Genomic DNA, 27,408 nt, shown 5'->3' with positions numbered 1-27,408 from the left:
CGCCTAGTTTGCACAGTTGCGTTCACCACTAAATTTCAAATACATTTCATATAGTATCATCAACATCACAATGAAATAATCAATGGTACTAACTGAAATAATCCTAAGTTTTCTCCCGCGGTCTGTGGCAAAACTAGCTGAGTAGGCCTACGTGACTGTTTCGTTTCTCTTGGCTTGTACATATAGCTATATATTTTCTTTATTATTATAACATTGTCTATCTTTTTGGTTTTTAATAAATTTGGCATTGTTTTTACGATCTTGTGTTAGTTTGTTTATTCACTGTTTCCTGGTACCAAATTTCATTTTCAAGTTTGATCACAAACAAAAAACTAAAAATAATAATTTACTGTAATAAAACTGATCTGGTAGATCTGTAAAAAAAACTCTTTCTCTTCAAAGTAAAGTATAGTATGCACAAATTCTACAGCATTTAGGTTGTTTTTTTACCAGTTTCAACAAAATAACTTTTTTGCTATTTTGCAAAATCTTTTAATTTTTTTAAATTTATTTTTTTATAATTTTCAAACTTTTTCCTTTGTTATTTGTAGGTAATTATTGTTTCTACCCTTTGTATATAATGGATTTTCTGTAACTATGTGTTTGTTATTTTTTACAAATTGTCAAAGTTACAATTTTAGTTTGGTCAATCAAAATTTTTTGGTTTTTTCACATGATAAGTCCAATTCAGGTTTCAAGAAATCATTTTATTTTGTCATAATATGAAAATTCAACTCTTTCCGAAGAATTCAGTATGCAACATGACTAGGCTAGAGTAAAAAATATATTTTTGGTGAATTTTTAAAAAATACTCTTCAAAGTGGCCAAAAAGAGCTTGCCACTGTGGAAGTTTAGCATCGCCACTTCTAGGGTTAAAGCGTAGTTTGCATAACGTCCAGAAAACAGGATGTTGACACTTAAGAGATAGTGTACTCAACGTCCTGAAAACCAAACGTTGGCACTTAAACAGTTTTTCACGTGGAAAGTTAGCCTTTTCCAGTTTTTATTTCCTGTACGTACCATTTTTTGGGGAGATAAGGTTTTCCTTTTTGGAACTTGCCGAAAATGTTTTCTACTAATTTTATTGTAAAGGGCATTTAAATTTATTTAAAAATGTTTTGTGCCTTTCCTTTGAAATAATATTCTTTACTCTCTTGCCTTTTTAAAATGTTAATTCATCTAATTTTATGTGTGTTTTTTCCAGGACGTGTTTTTAATTTGCTTTTCGCTTGTAAATCCAGCTTCATTTGAAAACGTCAGAGCAAAGGTTGGTGTGAAACATTAAAGTATAACTTACATTATTTTATAAATTAAGATTATTTCCTTTCAATTACATTTATTTTTATTAATTGTTTGATAATAGAGCTTTATTTGCTTTAGTAGTTGACAATTTGGTGTAAATGGTGGTTTATTGATCTGTGAAATCTCACACATACAACATAAAGCAAAACTTTGAAACATTTAATGTATTTAAATGTTTTGCAGGCCAGACATGCATATTATGTCAAATTGTATTAAAATACTATTTACTCAAGTAAATATTTGATTTTTATGAAACAAATTAATTCTTCAAATAAACTTCAATCAAAGATATTGCATTCTTATAAACATTTTTTATCACTGTCCAAAGTTTTTCTTATACATGTAATTATGCTGGAATCATGACAAAAAATATTGCACACATAATACGACAATTGTTCATATAATGATATCAAGCATTTTGAAAATTTTCAGTAATTGTTTTAAAATTCTAAATAACTTATATTCCTTAGAAGTCTACAAACAAGATGTTAAACAAGTCTTATATTGGTTGAAATCTGTAGAAGTGTATATAACTCGTTTAGGAAACACCTAAGTATTTTTAATACAAAACTAATGACCACCAGATTAAGGGTTAAATTTAGTTCTGTACAATTAGAACACAAATAGAGAAAAGTGTGGAGAAAGTATCTCTGCTCTCAGAGAGTGCCCGTGTTTCTTGCCTCATTTGACAAAATCGACAGTTTACAGAACGATAAATCACTTTTGGACACAGACAGCTCTCCTACGTTCTACTTCTTTCTGTGATGGAAATTTTCTACTCAGACATCCATCATGTATGAATTTTTCTTTACTTTTGTTGTATGTTCCTGAATTTTTAATTTGTTTAACAATAGAAAGAACTATTGTCTTATTAGGTTATATTTGTTAAGCTGGTAAAGAGAAATTGTGTTACATATACTTGTGGGGCAATTCTATAGAATGATTAACTAGTAGTTAAAATAAATATAAGCATGTTAAATTATTCAGTTTTTAGCGTTAAAGCTTTGGTAAGTGCGTAGACGATTTGGCCCAAAAATGCATTTGTCAACAACAATTTCAAAACAAAAAAATTTTTAAAAAATCTAAAATTAGAAAATAATAATAAATTACCTCAATAATCAACTAAGAAAATCATAAAATAACAAACAATTAATGGTGAAACAAATTTGAGAAGGATGTAAATGTTTACTGAGCTATAAAGATGTTTTAGAAAAAAGTAGTGTTTTTTATATGGACACAAACTGATAAAAACCGCACTAAATAATAATGAATTGGGTGCTAAATATTATTCTAAACTGCTTTGAATCAAAACTATATCCCACTATAACAATTATATGACATGCTTACTCACAGTCATGCTGTACCACAAACGTTATAATGTTAATTGATAAAGTAGAGTAAAATTCCATTTTACAGGGCTGTCGCACTGTATTTTTAATTAATTATGATACACAGTATTTAAATTGAATTCAAGAGTATTTAATTTAGTTCCAATGGATGGAATTGAAATAAAATTATAAACTCTTTTCAAACACATGGCTTTATTGAATGTTCTAAAGTTTTTCACAATTTTATTTGTAGTTTTTCAAATCTTCTTGCTTTGAAATTAATAATTAAATTCATTCACATGAAAAAAAAGAAAGAAAGAAAGAAATAAAAATAAAAAAGGTAAATAAAGAGTCAGGCCATCTTTCAAAATAAAATTTTCCTCTTGCAATAGAATTTTAACTAAAAATTCTTCACAATATACTTCTCAATCTTCTTTACAAATAAACTAGTAATCAAGAGCTGTTATTACTATTTAATTTTAAAAAGATTGAATATATAATTAAAATTGCTTGAAATTTAAATACTTGTAAAAATTGCGACAAATATAAAAATATATCAAAACTATAACATTACTCAAATGGTCAAAATTCAGAGAGGTCAATTTAAAAGTTAAAACTCCAAATATTAAAAATTCTCCGAAAGTTTCCTGAAACGTAACAGTCACATTTGAACATCGATCAACATCATTTAATCCTTATCCTGTTTATAAACTTCCTACTTTAATATCTAAAATTTTCCAGACTCTCAAATTACCAGGAAAATAATTAAAATTTACGATGCAAGTATTAAAATATAAAAAAATATGGAATCAGACAGTGACTTACAATTGAATCGAACCGGTCCTCTTAACCGGAATCTTCTACTTTTTTGACCCAGCTAATGGGGTCCAATAACAAATACTAGACACAATTTTTTGCCTGATTTCAGCAAAGGGGTCAAGTCATGGTCCAATTGTCACTAAACGTTTTACTCTATTATACACTGTTATAGTACAATTAATTAAATTCATACTGTAGACTTCATTGTTGTGTTTCATATGAAAGGATTTCTTTAAAAATTAAATATTGTTATTATCTTTGAAAGACCTAGCTATATTTTCATAATTACTAGAAAAAATTGTGCTCATTGAGCTATGATTAAGTTTGTTTGTTTCAAATAAATGAAATACGCTTAAAAATTACAATAGTAATGCACTAAACAGAATTATTTTGAAAACATTAGTTGGACTAGTTATCTAGCTAAGATATAACTTATATAATTAATAAGGAATAAAGCCTGCTGTGTGCAGGCTTCATTTGGTCGTCTGCCATAATAACTTAGAATGAAGAACTTGATATCTTTAACAGCATTAAATAGAATGTGCTAGAATTTTTAACATAAAATTTATAATTTAAAATAAAAGAAAGAAAATCGTGATTTAATATATATGAGAACTGGCTTGTTATGTTTATTAAAAAATTAATTTAGTGTTAGTTTATTTATAATAATGCAAAGGCACATCATTGTGCTGCTTGGCCCAGGGGAGATCAAATCAGCATGGCTCTATGAAATAATAGTATAGTATTGTGCGTAATATGATGTAAATCTTGAGGGTATGTAATATGACAACTAGTAGCAGGTTAGCAGATGAAAAAATGGCTATAGAAAATTGATTGAGTCTAAAAAAGTTATATTTATATATTAATAAGTTATATATATATTAGTGTATTTAGTTTTACACTATCCATTCTCTTCAATATGTACACTGCCGCATGTGAAGTTTAACATGTCCCTTAAGTGACACATTGATTTTGCTGTACCCAGTGTAGGTTCAACTGGAAAGTATAAACCAGTCAGAAATAAACCCTCCTGGGAAACCTTTATTCTTTAAACAGACAAAATGTTCATGTCAGAACTGCTATTATTTGAAAAAAAACCACGATGTTACAAGGTAGTGAAGCAAATGAGAACAGATTGGGGGCATTTCTTTACATAATAATAATGTTGTGTTAGGACAATAACAGCTCAGCATGAAACTTTGAGGTATTGTCCTGGTAAAGAATCCTCTAAATGTTTAAAAAAAACTTTTTACTCATTCTCTCATTCTGTACTCACTCAATACTCAGCTCTATAATAAAGTAACATTTCAAAATAATTTTACCACGTCATCCAATGTTATTATGTGTTTTTATGGACATGTCACAGATACATTGAAGTCTGCATTGTTGTCCCATAGTATGAATTGTGGATTTACTATGTTGACCTAGGCACTCAACATTCTGTGAATGTGATGATAAATCTTATCTGTAAAAATGTTGCAATATTAAAAAATTATCCTGTTGTAAATTCCCTGACAGTTTCTTATTGACATATTTTCTCTTTTCTTCTGTTCTTGACATGAACAATTTTCAACTGGCTGTAATGGCAGACTTAGGAGAATAACGAAGCCTCCACTTTCAGCTCTGTGTTGTCATCCACTACAGTAGTAAAATTCCATATACCTAGCCACATCTCGTATTGTGAGAGAGACACTACACTCTCATGTATCTGTTTTCTCAGTATAGGAATAATACATTCTATTTGTTGTATCTTCTGTAAGTGCATGATTGTTGATGACAAAACTCTGTTGTAGTGGTACCCCGAAGTGAGACACCACTGCCCCAGCACCCCCATCATCCTGGTGGGCACCAAGCTCGATCTCAGAGAGGACAAGGAGACCATAGAGAAACTGAAGGAAAAGAAGTTGTCACCGATCACATATCCTCAGGTAACGGCATCTATCGTTTACTGTTACGGTGCAATCCTACAGTTTGTGTTTACAGATTGTTGGCATTCAAAGCATTTAGAATTTATAAAGTGTTTTAAGAGTAGTAAATTAATATTAAGACTTACACAAAATATTTATAGTACCACAATAACATATTTATTGATTGACACTGTGTTCTGATGAATATTTCTAACTTACCAATGTAACCTTCTAATCTTACAGTCATGTATCACACGCTTCCAAAATATTAAATAATATCACCACTACTTTTAATAATAATTACTGCCCTAGTTCATAATTTTTTCCATCCCTAAGCTTGGTTTAATGATGGCCAATAATAGTGAAAACAAACCTAGTAGTTTTAATTACAAAAGCAAGATGAAGAATGAGTCCTCCTAAATCCAACTTCTCAACTAATTAACCTGTGGAATTTTATTAATATTAAATAAATGATAATTTTTACATTAAAAAGATTAACCATGTGCACGCTGAGTTACTAGTTTGCAAAACAAAATGAGAAGATCAAATTTATAATTGATTGATTAAAACATTTAACGTCGTGTTGGCAAGAGATTCTCAGCTTACTAACTATTATATTTATGTGAACTATGTTGTAATAGAACTTATGTAGGCGCTGTCCAGAAAGTAACAAGATCATTAGATATTAAAAATTAAAGCGAAAGAAATAAATTATATACAGTACATTTGAAAGCTACACTCTTTGACTATTTCTCACTATAATTCCCATTCAAATTGAAGCACTTAGTATAACATTACAGAAGTACTTTGAAAAATCCACAATGTTGAGATCTTAAATGCTGGTTAACGGCGGCATGAAGTTTTGCGTCACTATCGAAATTGCAAGCCAGGTCTTCATCGCTGGAGGGAGATGGTAGTCACTTGTCACAATATTTGGGTTGTATCGAGAATGATGACTTAACTCATCCCTAGAGCTGTCAAGTACAATTGGCTGTGTGTGGAGTTGCATTGTTGTAAAGAAACAAAAGTTTTGAGCTCATTATTATGTGACATTTGTTTTTTATCGCCAATTCAGTTTCTGCAGTGATTCACAATACTTTTCTGCATTTATTTTTGTGTCTCATACAAGGAATTCAATTAGAATGTATGATTCTAATTGAATTCCTGTCTCAAAAACCAGTTGCCATGATCTTTTTTGGAGACATTTTCTTGGTTTATTTTTGTAAGAAAGCGTGTGTCCCCATGCCACAGACTCCCTTTTGTCTTACAGTTACCAAACTTCACCCATGTTTCATCATCATTTACAATATGATCTAGAATTTCACATGTTTATCATAGTATTCAAGGAAATTCAACAATACAGCCTGTTTTTGTGTCCTTTTGTAGAGATTTTCAGAACTTACTTGGCTCAAAGTTTGTGGTAGCAAAGCATTTCCGCAACAAATTTAATGAACTCAAACTTTGTGAAATTTGGTAGAAACATTTTGAAAAATGAAGAATTCTCAGTGATTGTAAAATGGCAGTTTTGTTATTGATTTTTGTCAACAAGTGTTCAATAACCAGGCTAACCCAACCACTGTGATCCTTATCTTGAGCATTGGAGAAGTTATTTTTAAAATTGATACACCCTTAAACATCACAAAGTTAGTGATGCTTTCAATCAGTTTCTAGTTTTATGCCAACTAAATCTAATCATTTCACGAGATTTGTAAATTAAAACTACATATTGCAGAAAAATTGTAAAATATCCTCTTTTTATAATTTTTGAAACAACATGTACAAAGTTAAGAACAATATTTAAAAAAAATGTTCCTTCATTAGAATTTGAACATACGTTGTATTTGTTTATGTTTAATTCCAAAAAATTGGTTTACATAGACAATAGACTTAATTCGTAAACATCATTTTTTTAATTTTTATATACAGGAACGGTGTAGTCACTGTATAATAATACTTGGTTCTTATTTATTAATTTATGGAAATTGTGCTCTCAAGTCCAGGAGTTCCTGAGTGGTATAGGAGGGCCGCTAAAGAAGTCAAAATGTAAGGGGTTTTCTTCAAATGTTCTGCTAGAGTTTTCTTCAGGGAGTTTGGAAAGACATTGAAGTAGGCTCCTCGCTTTTATGATAGTTTGAGATGATGTTATTATGCTTTGAGATTAATGTGGTGTAAATTTCTTGTGTTGTAACAGTGGTGGTCTCCAGTTCAAGTCTGTCCTGTTGTAACAGAATGTTTAATTGTTTGGAGTATATAGAGACCTATCACTGTTAGTATTCTTAGTTCCCTGAAGGCTCTGCTGCAGCTGTCTTGAGGCCTTAGTTCTTCAAGAGCGCTAACAGTTATCTTTTCTATCATCAGGAATCTTCTGAGGATTGTCACTCCCTAGACTATTAGTCCATACCTAAGGTGGGGCTCTAAAAGGCTGCTCTAGTAACATCTGCATTGTCAATTTATTTAATTCTTCTTGCTACGTTAAAAAGAGCTAAGTTTTTGGCAGAGTGTCTAGATGAGTCTTTTAGGATAGTGTGTTGTCTAGAGTAAGGCATAAGTACTTTTTTTACTTTATCTGTCTGATTCTGAATGTCAACTAAAAAGGTATTGTCATGAATTGAAAATAAGCTGTTGAATTTTGCTCTCGTTTAGCACCAGATCATTAGAATGAAAACATCCCTTTGCCATATTAAAGGCAATAATGTTAATTTGGTAAAATAATTGCAGTAGTTGTTACCCATACTGCAGTAATACTACAAAATATTTACAGCAGTTTTTTTGTTGGACAACACAAATATGTTATTCTTGAAAGTTGCCCGTGAAAGGGTAACATAATATGTCCATGTGAAAAACACAATGTTTAAATCGAATCTTGCAACATTGAATTTTTGACCATGTGACTTATTAATGGTCATTGAAAAAGACAATTTCACATGAAATTATAGCCGCTTAAATTGGAAAGGTAAGTCTGTAGGAATTAAAATAATCCGAGGAATCAAACAACTTCTCCAGTTCCACATCCAGTTAGTATTGTGCATTCTATTATGTAGTTTTTAAAGATTTTATCAGCAATCATTTACCATAACACAATTTAGGTTTCATAGTAAAATGATGGAACACCCTACTTTCAACACTAATTTACACGGAGGTATTCCAAAGGGCTGCAAGGCAGTCAGGAATTCTGTAGGAAAATGAACTGCCTCAGCATGATCTAGCACAGTGTCTACAAAGTAGTAGGTGTTGCATCTATGAATAAATCTGTAAAAGAATCAAAGTACTGTTTTACTTCGTCTACTTGCTTGTTTCTAGGTGACAGAATTGATCTCTCCCTGAACCAAGCTATAGTCTTACAGCTTATGTTATTGATTTCTGGATATATTTTGTCTAGCCAGAACATGTATTTTACCAGAACACAGAGGTTTTCATTGTCAAAATTTATCCTACCATTGACTTGTGGTAATTTCCATTACCAATTTCGAGCAAAAATTCTGCAAAATGCCCGTTTCATGAGTACACAAAGAAACTCTCAAAGTTTATTCATATTTATTTATTCATATATGATGGCTATATGTATGATCTCATTAGCACGCGTTCCTCCCGTACCAGATTAAATCTTGCACTGGCAAGATTTGACAAAAGTCAAAGGGAACAAAACTGTACATCCACCCATAGGTAAATTTATGTTTCACAGTTTGTGCATTGTTCTACTGATGTTTTGTTTAACATGGTAGCTTCATCCCAAACAATTGCTAAATTTGAGGATCTAATAGTATACTAAGGTAGTAACTCTACTAATCAGTTTTACGTTATTTTAGCTAAAGATGTGTTAACCTTGGATTTCATTATTACATTTCGCAATGAAGTGTAGTATGGTGCCCGCTCGACCAAGCAGAGCACATCCAACCAAAACCTGCTGTATTTTAAACATAATACCTATTTACAAAAATATTGATCCAAATTATTTGCTTATAGAGTAAATTGATCTAATCTGTATGTATCTTAATACATCGATATGGATACATTATTGACTAAATAGCTTCGGAAATGGTAATAAAAATGTAAACTTCAAAAGGGAAAAATGGTTATTTTGGGTTATAGATATATGCCACTGTGGACTTTCTTGTAGGCCATTTTGAAATGTACAGTTCCGTAGTACATTATTTTGTTATAAGTCGTAAGATTTAGTCAGTATTAACAATATTTTATTGTTGCTGGTATATTTTATTGTTATATTACAACAATTTTGTTAGCTATGAATTGTAAACCAGTAAGACAAGTACACACATTTCAATGTGAGCTTGGGAGTGTGTGTGGAGGAATGCCAGAATCCACACTAGTACTCTTGTCTTACATTGGTTGAAATGTACAGGTTACAATTACTAGCATATTCATGATTATTTTAAGTGAAATACATGTCACTGAAATTATACACAGAATTGATGCAAGTGTGTGCTACAGGGGCTGGCCATGGCGAAGGAGATAGGAGCTGTAAAGTATCTGGAATGCAGCGCTCTCACACAGAAGGGTCTCAAGACAGTTTTTGACGAGGCAATTCGTGCCGTTCTTTGTCCTGTGCTGCCAATCAAACAGCGGCGGAAGTGCCTGCTCCTGTAAACAGCAGCAACAACCATTTTGTCTCCATTTGTCTGATCCGAGTTTTTGTATCACCTGAATTTTGTGACCACGGTCTGCGACCATATTTCAAGATGTTCCTGTTGCTTTGTGTGCTGCACAGCTCATTGTAGTACCAACAAAATTATTTAAACCTAGCAATATTGGATAGTTTATAGCTAGAGCAGTCTAGAACCAATCAGATATCTTTAAGTACTCATTTTACTTTTTTTTAAGTTCTCTAAGTATAACAGAATATGTCCTTGAGTTATTTTCCTTGACACATAATTTTGTTGATAGTTAAGTAACGGCAAGGCAAAATTATATTTTGTAGTTAAACCAATGAAGTATAAATGCGTTATTGGAAAATGTTACTTTTTGGTTTTATTCATATTAATAAAAAATATTAAGACTGATCCTATGACCACAATAAAAGAAGTATGAAACTTCTTTAACTAAAAATTTGTAGAGAAAATAAAATTGTCGCCTAAGTGATGAGATTATTTTGGGTGATACAAAAACTCAGGTTATTGCTTACCTGTATTTAGAAATCCATTTTGAAACTGATTTACATCAATTAGATTTCTTTTGGTTGCTATTTCAGAATTTTTATTTGCCTACTATACGTCTTGCTGTAATAATTGTTTGAACTTGGAATGCACAACAGTAGATTTTGGGGACTCTTTGACTGGTTTTTATTACGGCGCACATATCTTATATTCTAAAATGTGTGTAGTAATTTTATTTAGTAATTTAAGCTAATTTTAACCAATAAATATTGTTCCTATAATATTATAATTCTTTTCTGAACTATACAAGAAATTGATGTTTCATACCTCAATAAAATTCCAAATCTGTAACATTGTGTTTTTGAATGTTTTAATCTTCAATTACATAATGTACAAGGAATGAGTCTCCAATTTCTACATTTTAACTTTTTATTAATAAAATGTTTATTTTCATTTGTGAATTTTAATACATTTTCTAAACATTTCAATTTAATAGTTTTGTTTTCGTGGAAGTTGTCATAATTCCATCTTCATATGATCATTGAATATTTTAACACTTATTTTGATCTGTTTTACCTGTTATCAGTTATCACTCTGTTGGTTTGAATAGTGCTGTGAATTTGTGTCTAAATTATTGTTAAGCATTTTAAAATATTTTTAATTTATCTACATGTTTTAGTAACTAATACAATACTTTTTGTTAAATTTTATATTTTCAATTTCATGATGACAGAAATCTTATATTAGGTACTTTTTACTTTCAGTAAAAACAAATTATTCTCTTCTCAGTTTTTAGTTGTGTAATTTTCATTTACTGTGCTTTGTCTAAACTTTCTAATCTAGAATGCGCGCAATGGCGTTTCCGTTAAACCGACACAATGTTGCTAGTGCTAATACTCATGCATTTATGTTGTAACGCATCCGTGTACATTTGCCTACATTACATTGTACATTAACATATGATATGTTGTCTGTTACGATGTTGCTTCTCTTAGTTTAGGTTAAGTTAATTATAGTATTGTTTATCATATAAATATAATGAAACTTATATAAAAAGATTAATTTTATTGATAGGGTATCTATTGAAGTTGAGTAGCAGTTGGTTATTGTATTTACTAATAAGATGCAAAGATTTATATTTTTTAATAATTATGCTTTTGTGGAGTGTAAATATAGCAGGAGTGTTAGTGTTGCTTACGGAAGTTAGAAAGAATTCATTTGGAAATTTTCAATGTCTTTCATGGTCTTATAATCGTATGAGATGTATAACCGTCGAGTGTAAAAAGTTACCCTTTGAACGTTTTTCTTGTATTCTCAGAATGATAACTAGTGAAGTATTCAATGAATATCTTTTTTAGTCAATTATTTTGCTTTTTAAACATTTATATACATTTTTTTATTTACATTCTGTAACGTAACATTTTTCACTAGTTTTGTTTCCTGAGACATTTTAATTATAATAATTATAGAAATTACTTATAGTGTAGAACATTGAAAAGGAGTAATTATAAAGTTGTCTCTTAATCTGGTGAAGTGTGATAGTATACATGTATTTTAAATTATTCACCATAACTTTTTAACTTCACCATATTAAGTGTTAAACAATACAAAACGAGGATTCATTGTCTTATAATATTTCATATTTATTTACTACCAAGATGATTATAAATTTTAAGAGGAAACTGTGAGAAATATTTCAGATTGTAGTTTAATATATTGTATTTTAAAAACTGAAACTGTAATGTTTTACATAAACTTATTCTGTACAAAATTAAGTTTCTTTTTATTCAATCTCAAGATATACTTTTTAATAATAATTTTATTTTAAATTTTAATAAAATAACACATTTGTTATGTAATAAAATGTAAATGAACTATTTACAAATTTATCATTTGTTAGGTAATAATATGGGTATATAAGATAAAGAAAATTAAAATATATTCAATTAGAGTCACCCTTTTTTCACATTACTTTCTACCATTCTTATATTGTTGTGGTTTTTAAATTAATATGCCATTTTACAAGAGACATTCTTTTCTTAAAAATGTTATAGATGACGTATAATTGTTTAATTACAAAAATGTACGGTACCAATTATCGTTATCTATGTAGATACACTCCTAGCGAGTTATCCATTATATCATTCTAAGGATTCATCTGCAGTATGTTAACTGTATCCGTTATCGTAATGAGTGTCTGTCAATGTAATTATTGAAAATAACTTTATTTGTACCAGTAATAGTATTGCAGTGGGGTTTGAATCTTGATGTGAGGGATAATAAGTAACATGTTTTATTGTGTTACACAAGACAGATAGAATATTTATTGATAATATTTTCTTACATCCCTATATTGCCAGTTTTTTTTTTTTTTACAGTACAGTGTATTATTTTGCAAAAATCTGTTAAAAACTGTTAAGTTCTTTTGCAAATTTCTTGCAACCACTCTTATGTACATTACTCATGTACTGTAACTAACCAATGGTTAAATCTGCAAGTCCTGAATCTGTTCTAAATTGTAATCTCATTATTGTTTAAAAATTAATAACATTTGTAACAATCTCTGTAATAATGTCTGATAAGACAAGAAGTATATATACTCAATGTGAAGATTCATATTGCATTGAAGTCAACACATATTTTCAGTTAATCCCAAGTACACATCTAGAAGAATGATTCCCCTGCACACTGTAAATTATGAAGATGGATTTGAGTATGTAAAGTTAATTTTACAGAGAATAAAAATTTTATTGTATAAAAACATTTTATTTTTTTAGCCGTGTAGTAATAGTGTTCAAAGTTAGTGGTGGGAGTCGGCAGCTTTGCCTTATATTTTTATTTATAAAATTGAAATTTTTTAAATTTACCAGTCCATTGTCATTGAATGTATAATTAATTGTTAAGGGTCCAAACTTTGATTTCTTTTCTGTTTTACAGAGCAGTAGTTTTATAACTTAAGTACTTGTCAAATTGTGTTGTATCAAATCTTTTCTTGATCGCTTAGTATTTGTAGGCGCATCATTTTGCCACTCTTTGTAGATATAATAGTAGTTTTCATCACTAGAAGCAAATAGGGTGTCTTCAGTTCAAAATCGTGTTTAACAAGCAAGGCAAAGCAAAACTAAATATCCAATAAAACACCAGTGAAGACTTGCTTTGAGTCATGGGCTGATTTTTTTTATTATACTGCATAGTTTTTCGGTGTTTGTAAATGGAAAACTTCCGTATGACTTCTTGTATTGTTGTTTACTGAAACAACTAAAAACAATTTTGAATTAGTACACTGAAAAACTTGAATTATCCCAGAGATCACTTTATATAGTGAGTGACCTCTTAATAGGGAACTGAAAACAGTTATTATAAAGACCAAGCCAGTCTATTGAAAAAATTTGTCTGCAGTATGATAAAAACAAATGGTCCAAATGTTAGCAGAGCTTATTATTTAGTACCTAATTTTTATATTCATCCAGTAAATCCTGGGATTTGATTATTTCCTATGATTTTTTCTTAAACAAATGTTTTACCACAAAAGAGCTCATCCTATTTGTTACACGTAGGCCTAACGGAATAATTTACTAACAGTTAATTAGTGTTTTAACTCATTAATTAGTATTAATTGTTTACTTTTAAAGTCAATTCTACAAAGACTGGCATACAGTTGGCCAGGTGTTGAGAAACGCTTAGTATGGATGTCGTGACGTGAGGTCGTATGGCGCACAGTTACACTAACTCCTACTGCCATGTAAATAGCTCTCCAGTATCCACCCTTGTTTTGTACATATTGTCTATTCATTTAGATAAAAATAAAATGTTTTAAATTACAAGAGTGTCTTTTATTACTACATTCTCTATCATTCTCTTTTGTAGTGTGACCTTGAAAAATATAACAAAGCAACCAAATGTTTGGTTAGATCTGTTATTTGTCACTAAAACTTAATTTTTGCTTTGGAAGTTAGATTAGTTTATATCTATTAACACTTGTAGTTATTTGTAATCAAACCCTCTAGACTTGAGATCTGTAACATGAGTACAATCTCAAGCGAGGTTTTATGTTCATCAGAAGCAGAGATCATTCAGAAACAAGAAATGATTTCTAATCTTGTTCATACCATCATAAAGACAGTTTTTCGTAGTTTGCATAATTTCCTGTTTCAGTACTTTAAGTGCATAGCAAAAATTTAACCTTCATATAGTACCCTCAATTAGTAATAAATAAGTACAAATGAACCAGAAGAATCATTCCTGAGTCAGAAAAACAGAATTGTGATAAGTTTGCGTTTATGTCAATCCCTTATGTGCCGAGATTATCTGAGAAAATTAGAAGAGTAGGTAGAAAGTACAACATTAGAACCGCGTTTAAAACACACAATACTCTTAGACAATGTCTCGTAAAAACAAAACTAAAAAATGGCACACAGGATTCCAAAAACTGTGTTTACAGTATAAAATGTAGTTGCAATAGGGAATACATAGGCGAGACAAAAAGACTACTAAACGTAAGGATCAAAGAGCACAAAGAAAACACAAGAAAGGGTCTCACAGAAAAGTCAAAAATTGCACACCATTGTTGGTCCGAAGACCATCATATGAATTGGGGTGAAGCCAACATAATACATCGGGAACCACATTTCTTCAAAAGAAAATTAATTGAGGCGATATACATTAAATTGGCAGACCAACCAATCAGTCGAGATTAGGCCGCTTTGGTTGCCAATTCTAAAAAATGAACTAAAAAGAAAACCAAAAGTATCAAACGGGTCAGATATTTGTAATAAACGAATGCGGAGTCACAATATGGTTTTAAGAAGTTCATCTAGCATAAACCAATAATAAAAAAGGGTCCATTCCTGTCCTCCTTCCTTCTTATTTCCGCCATCTTGTTTTTGCCTCTCATGATGATTGCCATTGGCTAGTGCCCTCTGGTCAGTCATAGTGGTTTGTAGACGAATTCAGACGTATTGTGACCTGTATTCTGTAGTTCAGTTTTAATGATTAGTGTTGTGTACAGTTTTTTATTAAGTGCATGTTTTTAGAGTTAGTGAAGTTGACAAACAACATGGTGGTTGTGATTCCTGACTTAGGCGTGCCACAACGCTTTGGTATGATTTGTTTATTTTAACCTAGTTTGTAATTATTTATTAGGTTAGTTATACCTGAAGAAGAGATCAGATTGCAGATCTCGAAACGTAGTGTTACTGATTTCTTGTTTCACTGAACGATGGCAAATGTCTGAAAAAATCCTGTTTCCTTCACAATCCTTCCATTGTCAAAAATAACCTTCAAACAAAGAAAAATTTAACTTTGGTTTCAGATAACAGAGTATAACCAAACTTACTTCGAGTGTGTCTAGAGAGTAACAAATATTTTGAAATAAAACATTAACAAAGTGAAAATAATAATTTTTACTATTTACATTATGAAGGTAAATTCTTAGGGTATTTTTCAACATAATCACCATTTAAATTAAGACATTTATCATAACATGGTGCAAGCTTTTCAACACTCTCTCTGTGGAAATCTGCCACCTGTGAGTTCAACCACGGCTTTCCACATGCAGTTTGGCGTAAGTGTCAAATCGTGTAGCGAGCAATGTGTTCATCGCTAGTAACTGGTGGTAGGCGCTCAGGGCCAAAACCATTTAAGAACTCTTTGGTACGATTGGCCATGTTTTGAGAAACAACATTTTCTTGCTGAGTTTAATCCGAATTTTGTTTTTGTGTGGTGCATCCCTTTTCTGATTGCCCTAAAACTCAGTGGCCATGGTTTTTCTTGCTGACAGCATTTGCAGACACTTCTTTGGTTTCATGAGCGAATGCGTGTGTCCCCATTCCATCAACTGCCATTTTGTTTTACAGTTGACTTGCTTTACCCAAGTCTTGTCGCCGGTTATGATACAATCGATGACTTGGTTTCCACTTTTGTCGTAGTCTACCAAAGATGTCAGTGCTGCAGCAAGTCTTCTGTTTTTATGGTCTTCCATTAGGATCTTCAGATGCCACCTGACAGAACATTATTGGTAACTAAGTTTACCAATCACAATTTCAATGGATTAAACTCCGTGAAATTTGGCATAAATGTGAGTTCCGTAATTGTGCAATTACAATAATCACATATTGCTGATTTTTGCCACCAATTCATCCCTCACAACACTAGACCTACTACTGCAGTGCTCATTACGAAGACCAGTTCGCCATGTTTAAAATCAATGCACCACTCGGCTTTCACTTATTATTCCTTGACCGTACACATTACAAATCTGGTGATAAATGTCAATTGGTTTGTGATTTTTTGCTAACAATAACCTTATTACAAATTGCAATTCACAACTAGCAGGATTTTCAATTGCAGCGCTCATTTCAACACTCCACTGTATACGAAGTATGATAGGCACAATGCACAATCTACGACGGCTGGTTGTGTACTGAGTATAGGAACATCCATTGCCACGCCATGTTAAAACTTGTTATTTCTGAACAGCCCTCGTAATCTATCGCTATATGTTACAAAATGTATATCACTATATGTTTAAATGTTTCAAGGATTTAAATGTACCCTCTTTGTCAGGCATAAGAAATCTAAAAAGTACTTAAAACCTCCAATGTGCGGCAATGGACTGCCACTAAGAAATAAAAAGTTATACTTGGCAAGGTAATGAACCCAGGCGTTGTCAACACACATAAGTCAAAAGCACAAATATGTCACACCTGCACAAACGATAGTGGATCACTAACAAAAAAATCAATGTTGTCATGTCCTGTGGTATTTCGGCGGCGGCGTATCATCTGAAACAATGAGACCAGAAGGGGGAAGGTTAAAGCAGCCATCCACGGCCCTATATTTTAGTCCCAGACCTCAGTGTCACGGCATGTGTACATATTTTGTTGGTTAGGGTTTTTTTAATTGTTAAAATCTTTTTAGGTTTTTAGTTGTTTTTTTTTATTCTTATTGTCACAGTCCATTGCTGCATGTTAAAGGTTTTAAGTACTTTATTATGCATTAAATTTCTTATACTTGACAAAGAGGGTAGATTTAAATCCTCAAAACATAGTGTTATACATTTTGTAATATATAACATAAGTAAGTGTTAAAAATCCTCTTATCCTTTCAAATCTTCCATCTTCAGTAACAAACTTTAAACAAGAATTTATCTCAGATGAACAAATTTGAAAACAGTAAGTTCTGTAGAATAAAATAACAATATGCATTTTATATAATTAATATGAGGAAGTCTGTGACAAATAGAATTTGATGGTGCAAAGTAAAGAAACCTTTTACAAAACAACAATTTTTAAAATCAAAAAGAGCCACAGACATTTTTAATGTACATTATAAATGTTACTAAACAAAATAACCAAAGAATAATTTTTTACTCAAATATGACACACAAAAGATGTTTACAGGGTCCATTGACAAAGTATCCTGATAAGTATTACAGGACAATGAAAAAGGACAGAGTACAACTTTGTACTCTACCTGATTTATTAATAATGTCAGTGAACCTGCATTGTTTAGCTGCATGATGGTATCAGTTTTTTTTTTCCACACATATTGTTTCATTGCATTTTGATTTGTCAGAAATAATCAATCTGAGTATTTGAATCCAGTTTTATCAAACACTTGTAAAAAGACTTATCAAAAGTTATCACGTGCTTTTAAGGATGACTGTATGAGTAATATGTAAGTTTATGAGTGGGTTGAAATTGTCTAAAGGGATTAGCTGTGAGGAAGGCCCACTACAAGTCAATGTGATGAAAACATAGAAAAAGTGCTAGAATTAGTGACTGAAGACAATGATTATTTAGCTACCAGTGTTGGCTTAGTTCACAGATTTTGACTGATGGTTTGGTTTTGAAATGTGTCTGCAAAGTTTGTTCCGAAATTGCTTTTACTTCAACTAAAAGAAGTTCATGTCTTGGCCTCAAGATCTCATTCAGTGCCAAAATGGTTCAGAGAATGCAACGTGGCTGTGGAAATATTAATGACGAAGAACATAAGGTCAACCATCTGTGACACTTGAAAATTTTATAAGTACAATGAAACAAAACTATGAGGTCAGGGAATTCACAATACTCACTCTTACCAAGGAATTCTCTCAAGTGTTAGAATTAGAAAATCTTTCAACAGGTACCCAAACAACAACTGAAAGAGATTGGACAGTTAGTTGATCTTTTTAATTTTTACGACAAAGAAGAGAAATGACATGTGTCGTCACATTATTATAATAGATAAAAAAATGGTATCCAATAATACCCCTAAATTCAAGTCAGATTCTATGGAATGAAGGCACACAACCTTTCCTATGAAGCCAAAAATAATGGCTGCTGTCTGGGACAGATGTAATGTTTTATGGTGGGCTTTATGCATGTCCATAAACAACCATAAGAATTTTAGTCTTATTCACTTAAGTTCAAAACTTTACGACTATAAAAAATGAAGTCTACTGTGAAATATTGATCAGCTGGATGTGGTTACAAATATACAAAGGGAATCTTGTTCTTCCACAACAATGCAAGGCCTCACACTACTTCCTTGTCTCATTCAACTAGGATGTTATGTATCACCTGCTTTTAGCTATTTTTACCCTTTTCCGCATCTGAAACATTGTCTTAGTGAGAACAAATTCAGTGAAAATTACCATAAATTCCTGGATGTGAGAGCAGAAGGCAAGTGGAATTTCAAACAGTTTTCCAAGTGCCTATTATACAAGTGCTTATTTTACAAGGAAACTACTATGTTTAAAAAAAATAAAAGTATAGAATAAACAAATTTTTTAATGTACTGCTCTTACATAGCCACTTTCATAACTGCCTGTCAGCTTAACAGTCGCCTCTCCGGGACAAAAAATATTAATATTCTTACTGTCTCAGGTCTAATTTATCTCTTTTGCAGTAAAACTTTGTACAGTATTACTTGCAGAATAATTATAGTTTGTTACAATCCATTTTTGTTTCAATGTTACTAGTGCATTGCATTTTGTACAATTAATTCAAGCAATGATCAAAGTGAAATATAAATGAGTTGTAGGTACTATGAAACAAACATTAATAAGCTATAAGTAACTTTAGAGTCATTGCAATATATGTTATACTTTAGCAATTTGTGTAATGGTGATTTTTGTTTTAACCGACTCTTCCCTTAGCTGGAGAAGCTTCAGTCCATAGGTAGTCGGTTAAGAGGGCTTACTGTACTTGAAAAGAATTCTTAGCATTTATAAATCTACATTAAATAAATTAGAACAAATGGATAATAATGCTTTTCAAATAATTTAAACTTTTAAGTGCCACGGCACTTATATAATATATACCGGGTGAGTTTTTTAAAGTGATCCAATAGCTAACTTTTTAATTACACGATTACATGACTTAGCACCACACTTTAAATTTGGAACTTGCTCAATTTTAAGTTGCACTCAGGAATACACTTTCAAATTTTTTGAAGATGGCCGCCATTTTCCAATATGGTGGCAAACTTTAAAATCTGTTAAGGAACACCAGTATTTTATGTTGTTTTTAGATTATACTCTAAAAAATAAGACATTTTTGCTCTTGATAGTTTCTCAATATCTCTAAATGGTTCAGGAGCTACGTGGACTGAAAGTTTTCATCATCAGTGGCATGAACTCTTAAAGCACGTTTAATCAATGTTAGTTTTATGTGTTGTTAGTGTTTTGTTATGTGTGTAGTTTGTATGTGTTTTGATATTAGACATATTTTACGCTGAGCATTAATCGTTTTGCTTTGATATTCATTTAACTTTTCGACTAAATGTTTAGTAAAAAAAGATTTGAGATAAAAAAAAGATTTGAGATAAAAAAAGATTTCAGAAGCAGCGATGTAGATAGATCGCAGCTAAACAAACACATTTAAAGAATACATATTTTATTGTACACATTTAAAAATTATATAAAAAAATATTATTGTAATAGCAATACCAAAACAAAGGACCAGTTCTAATAGCTTAGTAACTGTACAAGTTACTAAGCTATTAGAAGTGTCACTATTAGTCGTTGCACATGCACTCTTTGTACCCTGATTAAAATGTACCATATTGGAAAATGGCGGCTATCTTCAAAAAATGTGAAAGTGTATTCCTGAGTGAAACTTAAAATTGAGCAAGTTCCAAATTTAAAGTGTGGTGCTAAGTCGTGTATTAAAAAGTTAGCTAGTGGATCACTTTAAAAAACTCACCCGGTATATATATATATATATACTTTTTTGGATTTTTGAATGAAAATTCCCCCCCTTTTCAAAGGGGGACACATGGGGATAACTTTAAATTTTCAAACTGCAATCCCTATCTTGTGACATAATTTTAAAGATCTATTTAATAGAAACACAATGACACTAAGAAAACACCTCTACGCCATTATTAGTAAGATGTAGGGGCAAATAACAGAAAAAATATTACTAATGTTTCTGGTGTGCATAGTTTTGTTCTTAGTTTCTTGCATGGTTTGGTTTTGATGTCTTTTACTAGGTGGCATTACAATGTAAGGTGTTATTTGCCCATAACTTTTGCTAGGATCGAATAGACCTTTACAATAACTTGTCACAAGATTAGGAGTTGCATTTTGAAAATTAAAAGTTACCTCTTTGAAAAGGGGGGTAAAATATTTTTTACCCCAAAAAATATCTAAAAAAATTATTCTAATAAGTATGGTGAAGGTTGTACATCGATATCTCAATCGATATCTCAATCTGTTTGGAATATGATCAGGACTTAATTTACACCTTGTACAAATACAAGATATATCTCGTACAAGATGATTCGGGTAGTGTCTCCGGCACTCTGAGCTTATTGTACTATAAAAAATAATGAAAAATTTCATATAAACATAGGTCCGGAAATGCTTTGTTACTGAGTAACGGCCAACAAAAGATTTCACTCACAATTTAGTACCCGAGGTTAAATGATCATTTGCTGGGAGTTTTGGAAGAGGGATCTAAAGACAAATGCAATTTGTTCTAATGGTTTTTGATATGATAAATTGAATAAAGTTTGTTCCATAACTGTATCTCTCTTATTGTTTAAGATGTACTATGTAAAACCAAAAAGAGCATTCGAAAAACAATTTTTTTATGTTTAACGTACAATTAATTTGTTAAATAGGTAATAAAAACATAAATGTTTACAGAGAAACTTGTAGAAAATTTAATACTGAAGACATTTATGTGCAATAAGGAAATTACAATGGTTACATATTTAAGACTTACAAAACATTTATTTCTGAAATTGGCATGTTAAAAATTCATTGATCGAAAATATAGAAGGGATAAATAAGCAGCCAGCCAGCTATGTAATTTACATTTAAAGAGATTAAAGGATAAATCTATGGTAGAGAGTGGTAACTCATTATATAGTCTAATACTATGACAACCTTTTTTCCAATCTTGTAAAAGGTATATCAAGACAATTACCATGCCTTGTAGATTTTTTATAGATTTCATTTCTCACATTATATGATAAAGTATCCATGTAAATATCCCAAAATTAGTCTGTGGAATAATAAAGTAAAAATATTTACAAAAAATTATATTTTGTCATAATGGGTGTTTACACAAAGGACACTGATGGAAAGATTGGACACACTTGCGAAGGCAATATGCATGCAGCACGTGATGACATGGTGTGACACGCGCAGAGAGCAGGCGCATATCATCCAAGCATACTGCACAAATACGGTCACGTAGCTGACGTAGAGTGGGGAGTGGAAAGTGTGCAGTAGCCATCCGCTGCGTCTGTAGTGGCTCCCAACACCTCTCTTGCAGCAGCCACCACGGCACTAGCACATTTGTGTATCTGGAATCAGTGGCAGTTCAATTAATTAATTTTTATATTATTAAAATTACATACCATCTGCATTCTTACTGCAGTTTTAAACCCTCAATTTAATGAAATAGTTATTTAATTCAAGAAAAAGAAGAAAGATATTCCATGTAACTTAAATATTTTGCCCCTGTGGGATTTACATAATTCTTAAGTCAATTACAACCAATTAAGTCATTTTGTCTAGTTAAAAACTGTTTTATTGTTATATTTTCTAAAACTTAGATTTGCAGTAAGTTGATGTTTTTCTGTATTCAATTCAATTCAAAACTTCTTTATTCATAAGACAGTACAGGTATTGTACATAGAATAGTGTCAAAATTATTGTGTCACATATTGTACAGATTTATAGAATAATACAAAATATAGTGCTAGTTATCTAATATAAAAGTAGTCTTAATCTATGGTAGTAATGTATTAACTGTAGATAATTAATTTTTAAATTGTTAGTTAGCTTTTTATTTAGTGAATATTGTCTTATTTATTTATATGTTAAGTGTATCAAAATAGCAAAGTTGTTTTTTTTTTAATGCTAATGTAACTATATTAAATGTGACTAATTAAGTTAAAGAAAGTTAAGCAAGTATTATACACGGCTCAAAAAACTCTTCCAGGCTATATAGGGCTCTTTTTATTAAATACTGCTTCAGAAGGACTTTAAATTTATTTAAATGTGGCTCTGATTGAATACTAGAAGGCAGATTATTATAAAACTTTGCACCCATGTATGAGGGTTTTTTGCAATAAAATTGCAAATTATGTTTTTTCTAAGCACAACTTGTTTTTGTTTCTTGTTGAATATTGATGATGGTGTCCTAGTTTTAAATGGTTATGAAAGGTTTCTTTTATGCTTAAGACAGTTTCAAAAACGTAAATACTATACACAGTTAGTATTCCTAATGTAGAAAAATGCTGTTTAACTGAATTACTATGACCCAATCTTAAAATGATTCTTACGGCCTGTTTTTGAGTCTTTAAAATAGAGTCCATATTTTTATTTGTAGTCCTACCATAAAGGCTTATGCCAAATGAAATTATTGAATGTATGTATGCAAAATAAATTATTTTCAATGTTTTTGAGCTGCATATCAAGGACATTTTTCGAAGGGCATACAAACCAGATGATATTCTTGGCAATAACATTGTTACATGATTTGTCCAACTTAGGTGTTGGTCTATTACCAAACCTAAAAATTTTGAGCTACTGACCTGTGATATGGTTTGGTCATCTAATTTTATTATTGGGTTATATGATTTTCCTTGTTGAGTAGAGAGAGTGATAAAATTAGTTTTATTTGGGTTAATATGAAGATTGTTCTTTTTAAAGTAACTATTCATGGTGAAAATATTTAAACTAGATAAAATTTCAATTTCTTCTTTGGAGCTGGCCGATATTTTTAAATTAGCATCATCTGCATTGAACCACTTGACTGTTTCCCTCTAGTTGTGGTACACCTTTAAGGTAACAGATGAAAAGAATTGGACCCAAGATTGAGCCCTGGGGCACACCAAATTTTAGTAGTCCTGACTGTTGAATTATGTATACTTTTGAAGTTCTTTTTATTTAAATGTGTAATTTGAACAAATTGTTTCCTATTTAGCAGATAGGATTCAAACCAATTATACGCAAAATTTTTTACTCCCAAATTATGAAGACGTTTTAGCAGTATTTCATGTGAAATGCTGTCAAATGCCTTGCTAAGATCCAAAAATATCCCAAGAGCTTTTTCGGAATGGAATCTGTTACTGATTCTATGAATTCCAATGCTGCTGTTTTGACTGACTTGCCTTTTCTGAAGCCATGTTGAAAAGAATCCAGCAACTGATTTTTTTCAAGGTAATCAAGTAATTGGTCTGACATGGCGCGTTCATAAATTTTTGAAAATGCTGGCAGTAAGGCAATTGGACGATAATTATCCATCTCATTTTTACAGTTTTTTTTGTGAATTTGTATAATTTTAGCTATTTTTAATTGTTCTGGAAATGTCCCTGTAATTAATGAGGAGTTTAATAGGTGCAATAGTGGTTTTAACAGAAATGTCTTAGCTTTTTTAATAATGGCTATTGGTACATCGTCATATCCACAGCTGTATTTGTTTTTCAGACTTGAAATGATTATATTTAGGGTCTTGTAATAAATTTCCTTGCACCGGAACAGCTTACTATTACTATGGTCTTCCTCAGAGGTGTTTTGAGAGCACAAGCTCTTTTGTAAATTTTCATTTTTTGTAAAATGATTAAGAAAAAGTTCACTTATTTTATCAGGATTAGTGTAAAGCTCTCCTTCATTACTTACTGTAATGTTTTCATTTGTTTTGTTTTTATTTCCAACCTCTCTATTAATAATTTTCCAGGTATCACCTATCACATTTTTTGAATTTAGAATTTTGTGGTCGTACAATGCTTTTTTGTTTTATAATAGTTTTCTTTTAAATTCAATGTTTTTCTGTTTGATGCTATTCTGTATATTTTTATTTTTTTATAGTCGTGCCAAATTACTTTGAGTGATCAACTCAGCATTATACAATTTCAGGTCATCTGTAATCCAAGATTTTTGGTTGACATTTTTCCTAACTAGTAATTTGGGGAAACAAATATTAAAGTGATATAGGAAAATGTTGTTAAACATTCCAAATTTATTACACACATCAGATGTATATACATTAAGCCATGATTCATTACTCAGAGCTATCAGAAAATTTGAAATATTTTCTTCTGAAAAATGTCTAGAATATTGAAAAATAAATCTGTTTTCTTTTTTGTTCTCATGGGCACCTATATTGATTTCGATTAATTGAGCATCATGATCGGATAGTTGTGTATTAATACCAACTATCTTTATCAATGAAATATCAATGTTAGTAAAAGCATTATCAATAACAGTTGCTGATTGTTCTGTTACACGGGTTGGAAAGTCAACAAGATAATAAAAGCCCGTAGGTAGTTAGTATATTACTTACTTCCCTACTAGTACATGTATTCTTAGTCATATCTATATTAAAATCTCCAATAATCATTATATCTTTATATTTAGAACATAGAGCTTCCAAGATTAAATTTAGTTTGTTAACAAAAATACACTCATTTGAAGTAATTGGTGATCTATAAAATCCCAACAACAGCATTTTTCTATTCTTTTCTACATATTCCACCATACAAACTTCAAAAATTTTGTCTTCCATTTGCTCTGAAACTATTTTAAGATTTACTGACTTAAATTTTAAAAGATTTTTCTTTGTAAGAATCATTACACCTCCTCCTTGGAAGTTTCCTCTAGTGTAATAAGATTTTATATCATAATTTTGAATATTTATGTGGCCTATTAGACTTGAGCTCACTTTATGTTCGGTGAGAACTACTAAGTCTGGATTAAGATTTTCTAGTGTGATTTCCAATGATTCAAGAGCAGAAGGAAGATGTCTAATATTTTGATGCAGTATTTTAAAATTTTTAGTTGAAAACTAAGCTAGCATTATTTTTTCTGTACTTATGACTAAAAAAGAGTTGTTTACAGAGGTTGGCTTCAGCTGTGATTCCCCTGTATCACATGACACACGACTGACCATCTCGTAATATCACTACACTGGCTGATGGGTTGAACTTGCGTCTCACTGTTGTTTGTTCCTGTTGAAAGAGTTGGTAGCATTTCAAATGGTGTCCCGTCAGATGATTTCACCACAGTTTGTTTCTCAGTCTCATCCTTAGTGCCATTTTGTGAATGTTGGTGGTTTCCCTCGGTTAAGTCCTTGGACAAATGCTGACTCTGACACTGCCTTTGCACATTTTGTGCTACCAGGATTTCCTCTTGAAGTTTATCGAGGAATACCACATGTGAGAGGCCTTTTCTAAGTTCTCTGTTAGATTTCTGGTCTGTTGAAATTATACCGATTGTAGCTCCTGTGCACAGATGAAATTCAACAATATTTTTGGCAAAATGTTCCAGATCTATTAGGTCACGCACACAGCCTATTGGAGAACATATTAGTGTCTTTAAACCTTTATTTTTGAAGTCTTCCTTCAGTTGCTCAAAAGATTCGTCATAACTGTCCGTGGTAGGTTTTCCAAAATACCTTGGTTTGGTTACCAAACTATAGATCGTCGCACCGTTTATCCACTTCTAACAGGTCAAACTGTTATTTACATAATCTGTGGTTTTGGGCCTACCGAACTTTTTTCTAAATACCACCACCACACCAGCTGTCATGTGCCTAGGATCCTCAAAATCAGCAGCAGAAATTGAATGGGCAAAAGCTGTGGATGAGTTGTTTTTTAAAGTGTTCAATAATATCTCCCATGTCTGCATTAATAACATTAATTTCACCTGTTTTCATTACAGTTGAATGGCCCTTTGTCTTGTCGGGTGTGTCGAGTGTTGTCTCAGCTACCATGGACACAGTTTGGAGTGCTGGGTTGACCTCTTTGGTCTTTCTTGTCAACATTTCAACTATCATTTTTGCAACCTTGTTTTTGCCTTTTTTATTCATATGTAAGCCATGTAATGTAAATAAATGGCGTGGTAATAAAATTTAATGCAATGGGAGCAATTTAAGGGAATTTTTATATTTTTCTGCCAGGTTCTCTAGCTCAGAGTTTATTCTAGAAATTTTCAAATCCAAATGAGGAACATCATGTCGCATGGGTATTGTAGCCAGGAGCAGATTGATGTTTTCCGTGTTTTTAATCAAGTTATTTACATCATCCAAAAATCGTGCAACACCAGTGGTCTCAATGTTATTCGTTCCTGCGATCACTAAGAGATGATCTCTGCTGGTCAAATTTTTAGAAATCTCTTTGACCTCCTCTATAACACTATTGAATCTTGCCCCAGGTCTTACATATGAACAAACATTTACGTGAGTTCTTTGTTGCACTAGGTTACTGAGATTTTTCCCATGACTGTCTGCCAAGATTATCAGTTGAGGTTGTAACAATTTAGAAGACCCATGTATTGGTTTAACATTATCCTCATAATGTACTTTTCCATTAAGTTGGTTAGCTGATCTTTTAGTTTTGTTTCCGTAATCAACAGTTACAGGTGAAATTTGATAAGAATTACTTCTGGTTACTCTATGTTTTTCTACTGTATTTCCCAGATTAGGAAAGTCCTCAGGAGAA

The 27,408-nt window shown here is 31.4% G+C and overlaps 2 protein-coding genes across 6 annotated transcripts in view; one reads left to right on the top strand and one right to left on the bottom strand.

The window, feature by feature from the left end:
• LOC124354401 (ras-related protein Rac1) overlaps positions 1–14,291 on the top strand; it is a 70,430-nt gene extending 56,139 nt beyond the window's left edge. For all 4 annotated transcript variants that reach the window (XM_046804829.1, XM_046804825.1, XM_046804828.1 and 1 more), the window contains exons 4-6: positions 1,205–1,267; positions 5,243–5,377; positions 9,806–14,291. In XM_046804829.1, the coding sequence (XP_046660785.1) occupies positions 1,205–1,267; positions 5,243–5,377; positions 9,806–9,961 (354 nt within the window). In that variant the 3' untranslated portion in view covers positions 9,962–14,291. The remainder of the gene's footprint in view (positions 1–1,204; positions 1,268–5,242; positions 5,378–9,805) is intronic.
• A 7,693-nt stretch (positions 14,292–21,984) lies between these two features.
• Positions 21,985–27,408, bottom strand: part of LOC124354400 (protein TRC8 homolog) — a 29,583-nt gene continuing 24,159 nt past the window's right edge. Inside the window, exon 7 of one of the 2 annotated variants that reach the window (XM_046804823.1) lies at positions 21,985–22,266. In XM_046804823.1, the coding sequence (XP_046660779.1) occupies positions 22,008–22,266 (259 nt within the window). In that variant the 3' untranslated portion in view covers positions 21,985–22,007. The remainder of the gene's footprint in view (positions 22,267–27,408) is intronic. The other variant, XM_046804824.1, reaches the window with a different exon arrangement.

Source organism: Homalodisca vitripennis, chromosome 2 (assembly GCF_021130785.1).
Source record: "Homalodisca vitripennis isolate AUS2020 chromosome 2, UT_GWSS_2.1, whole genome shotgun sequence".
NCBI classification, from domain to species: Eukaryota; Metazoa; Arthropoda; class Insecta; order Hemiptera; family Cicadellidae; genus Homalodisca; species Homalodisca vitripennis.
Note: the sequence above shows the minus strand (reverse complement) of the source record. Positions and strands in the feature narration are given on the sequence as shown.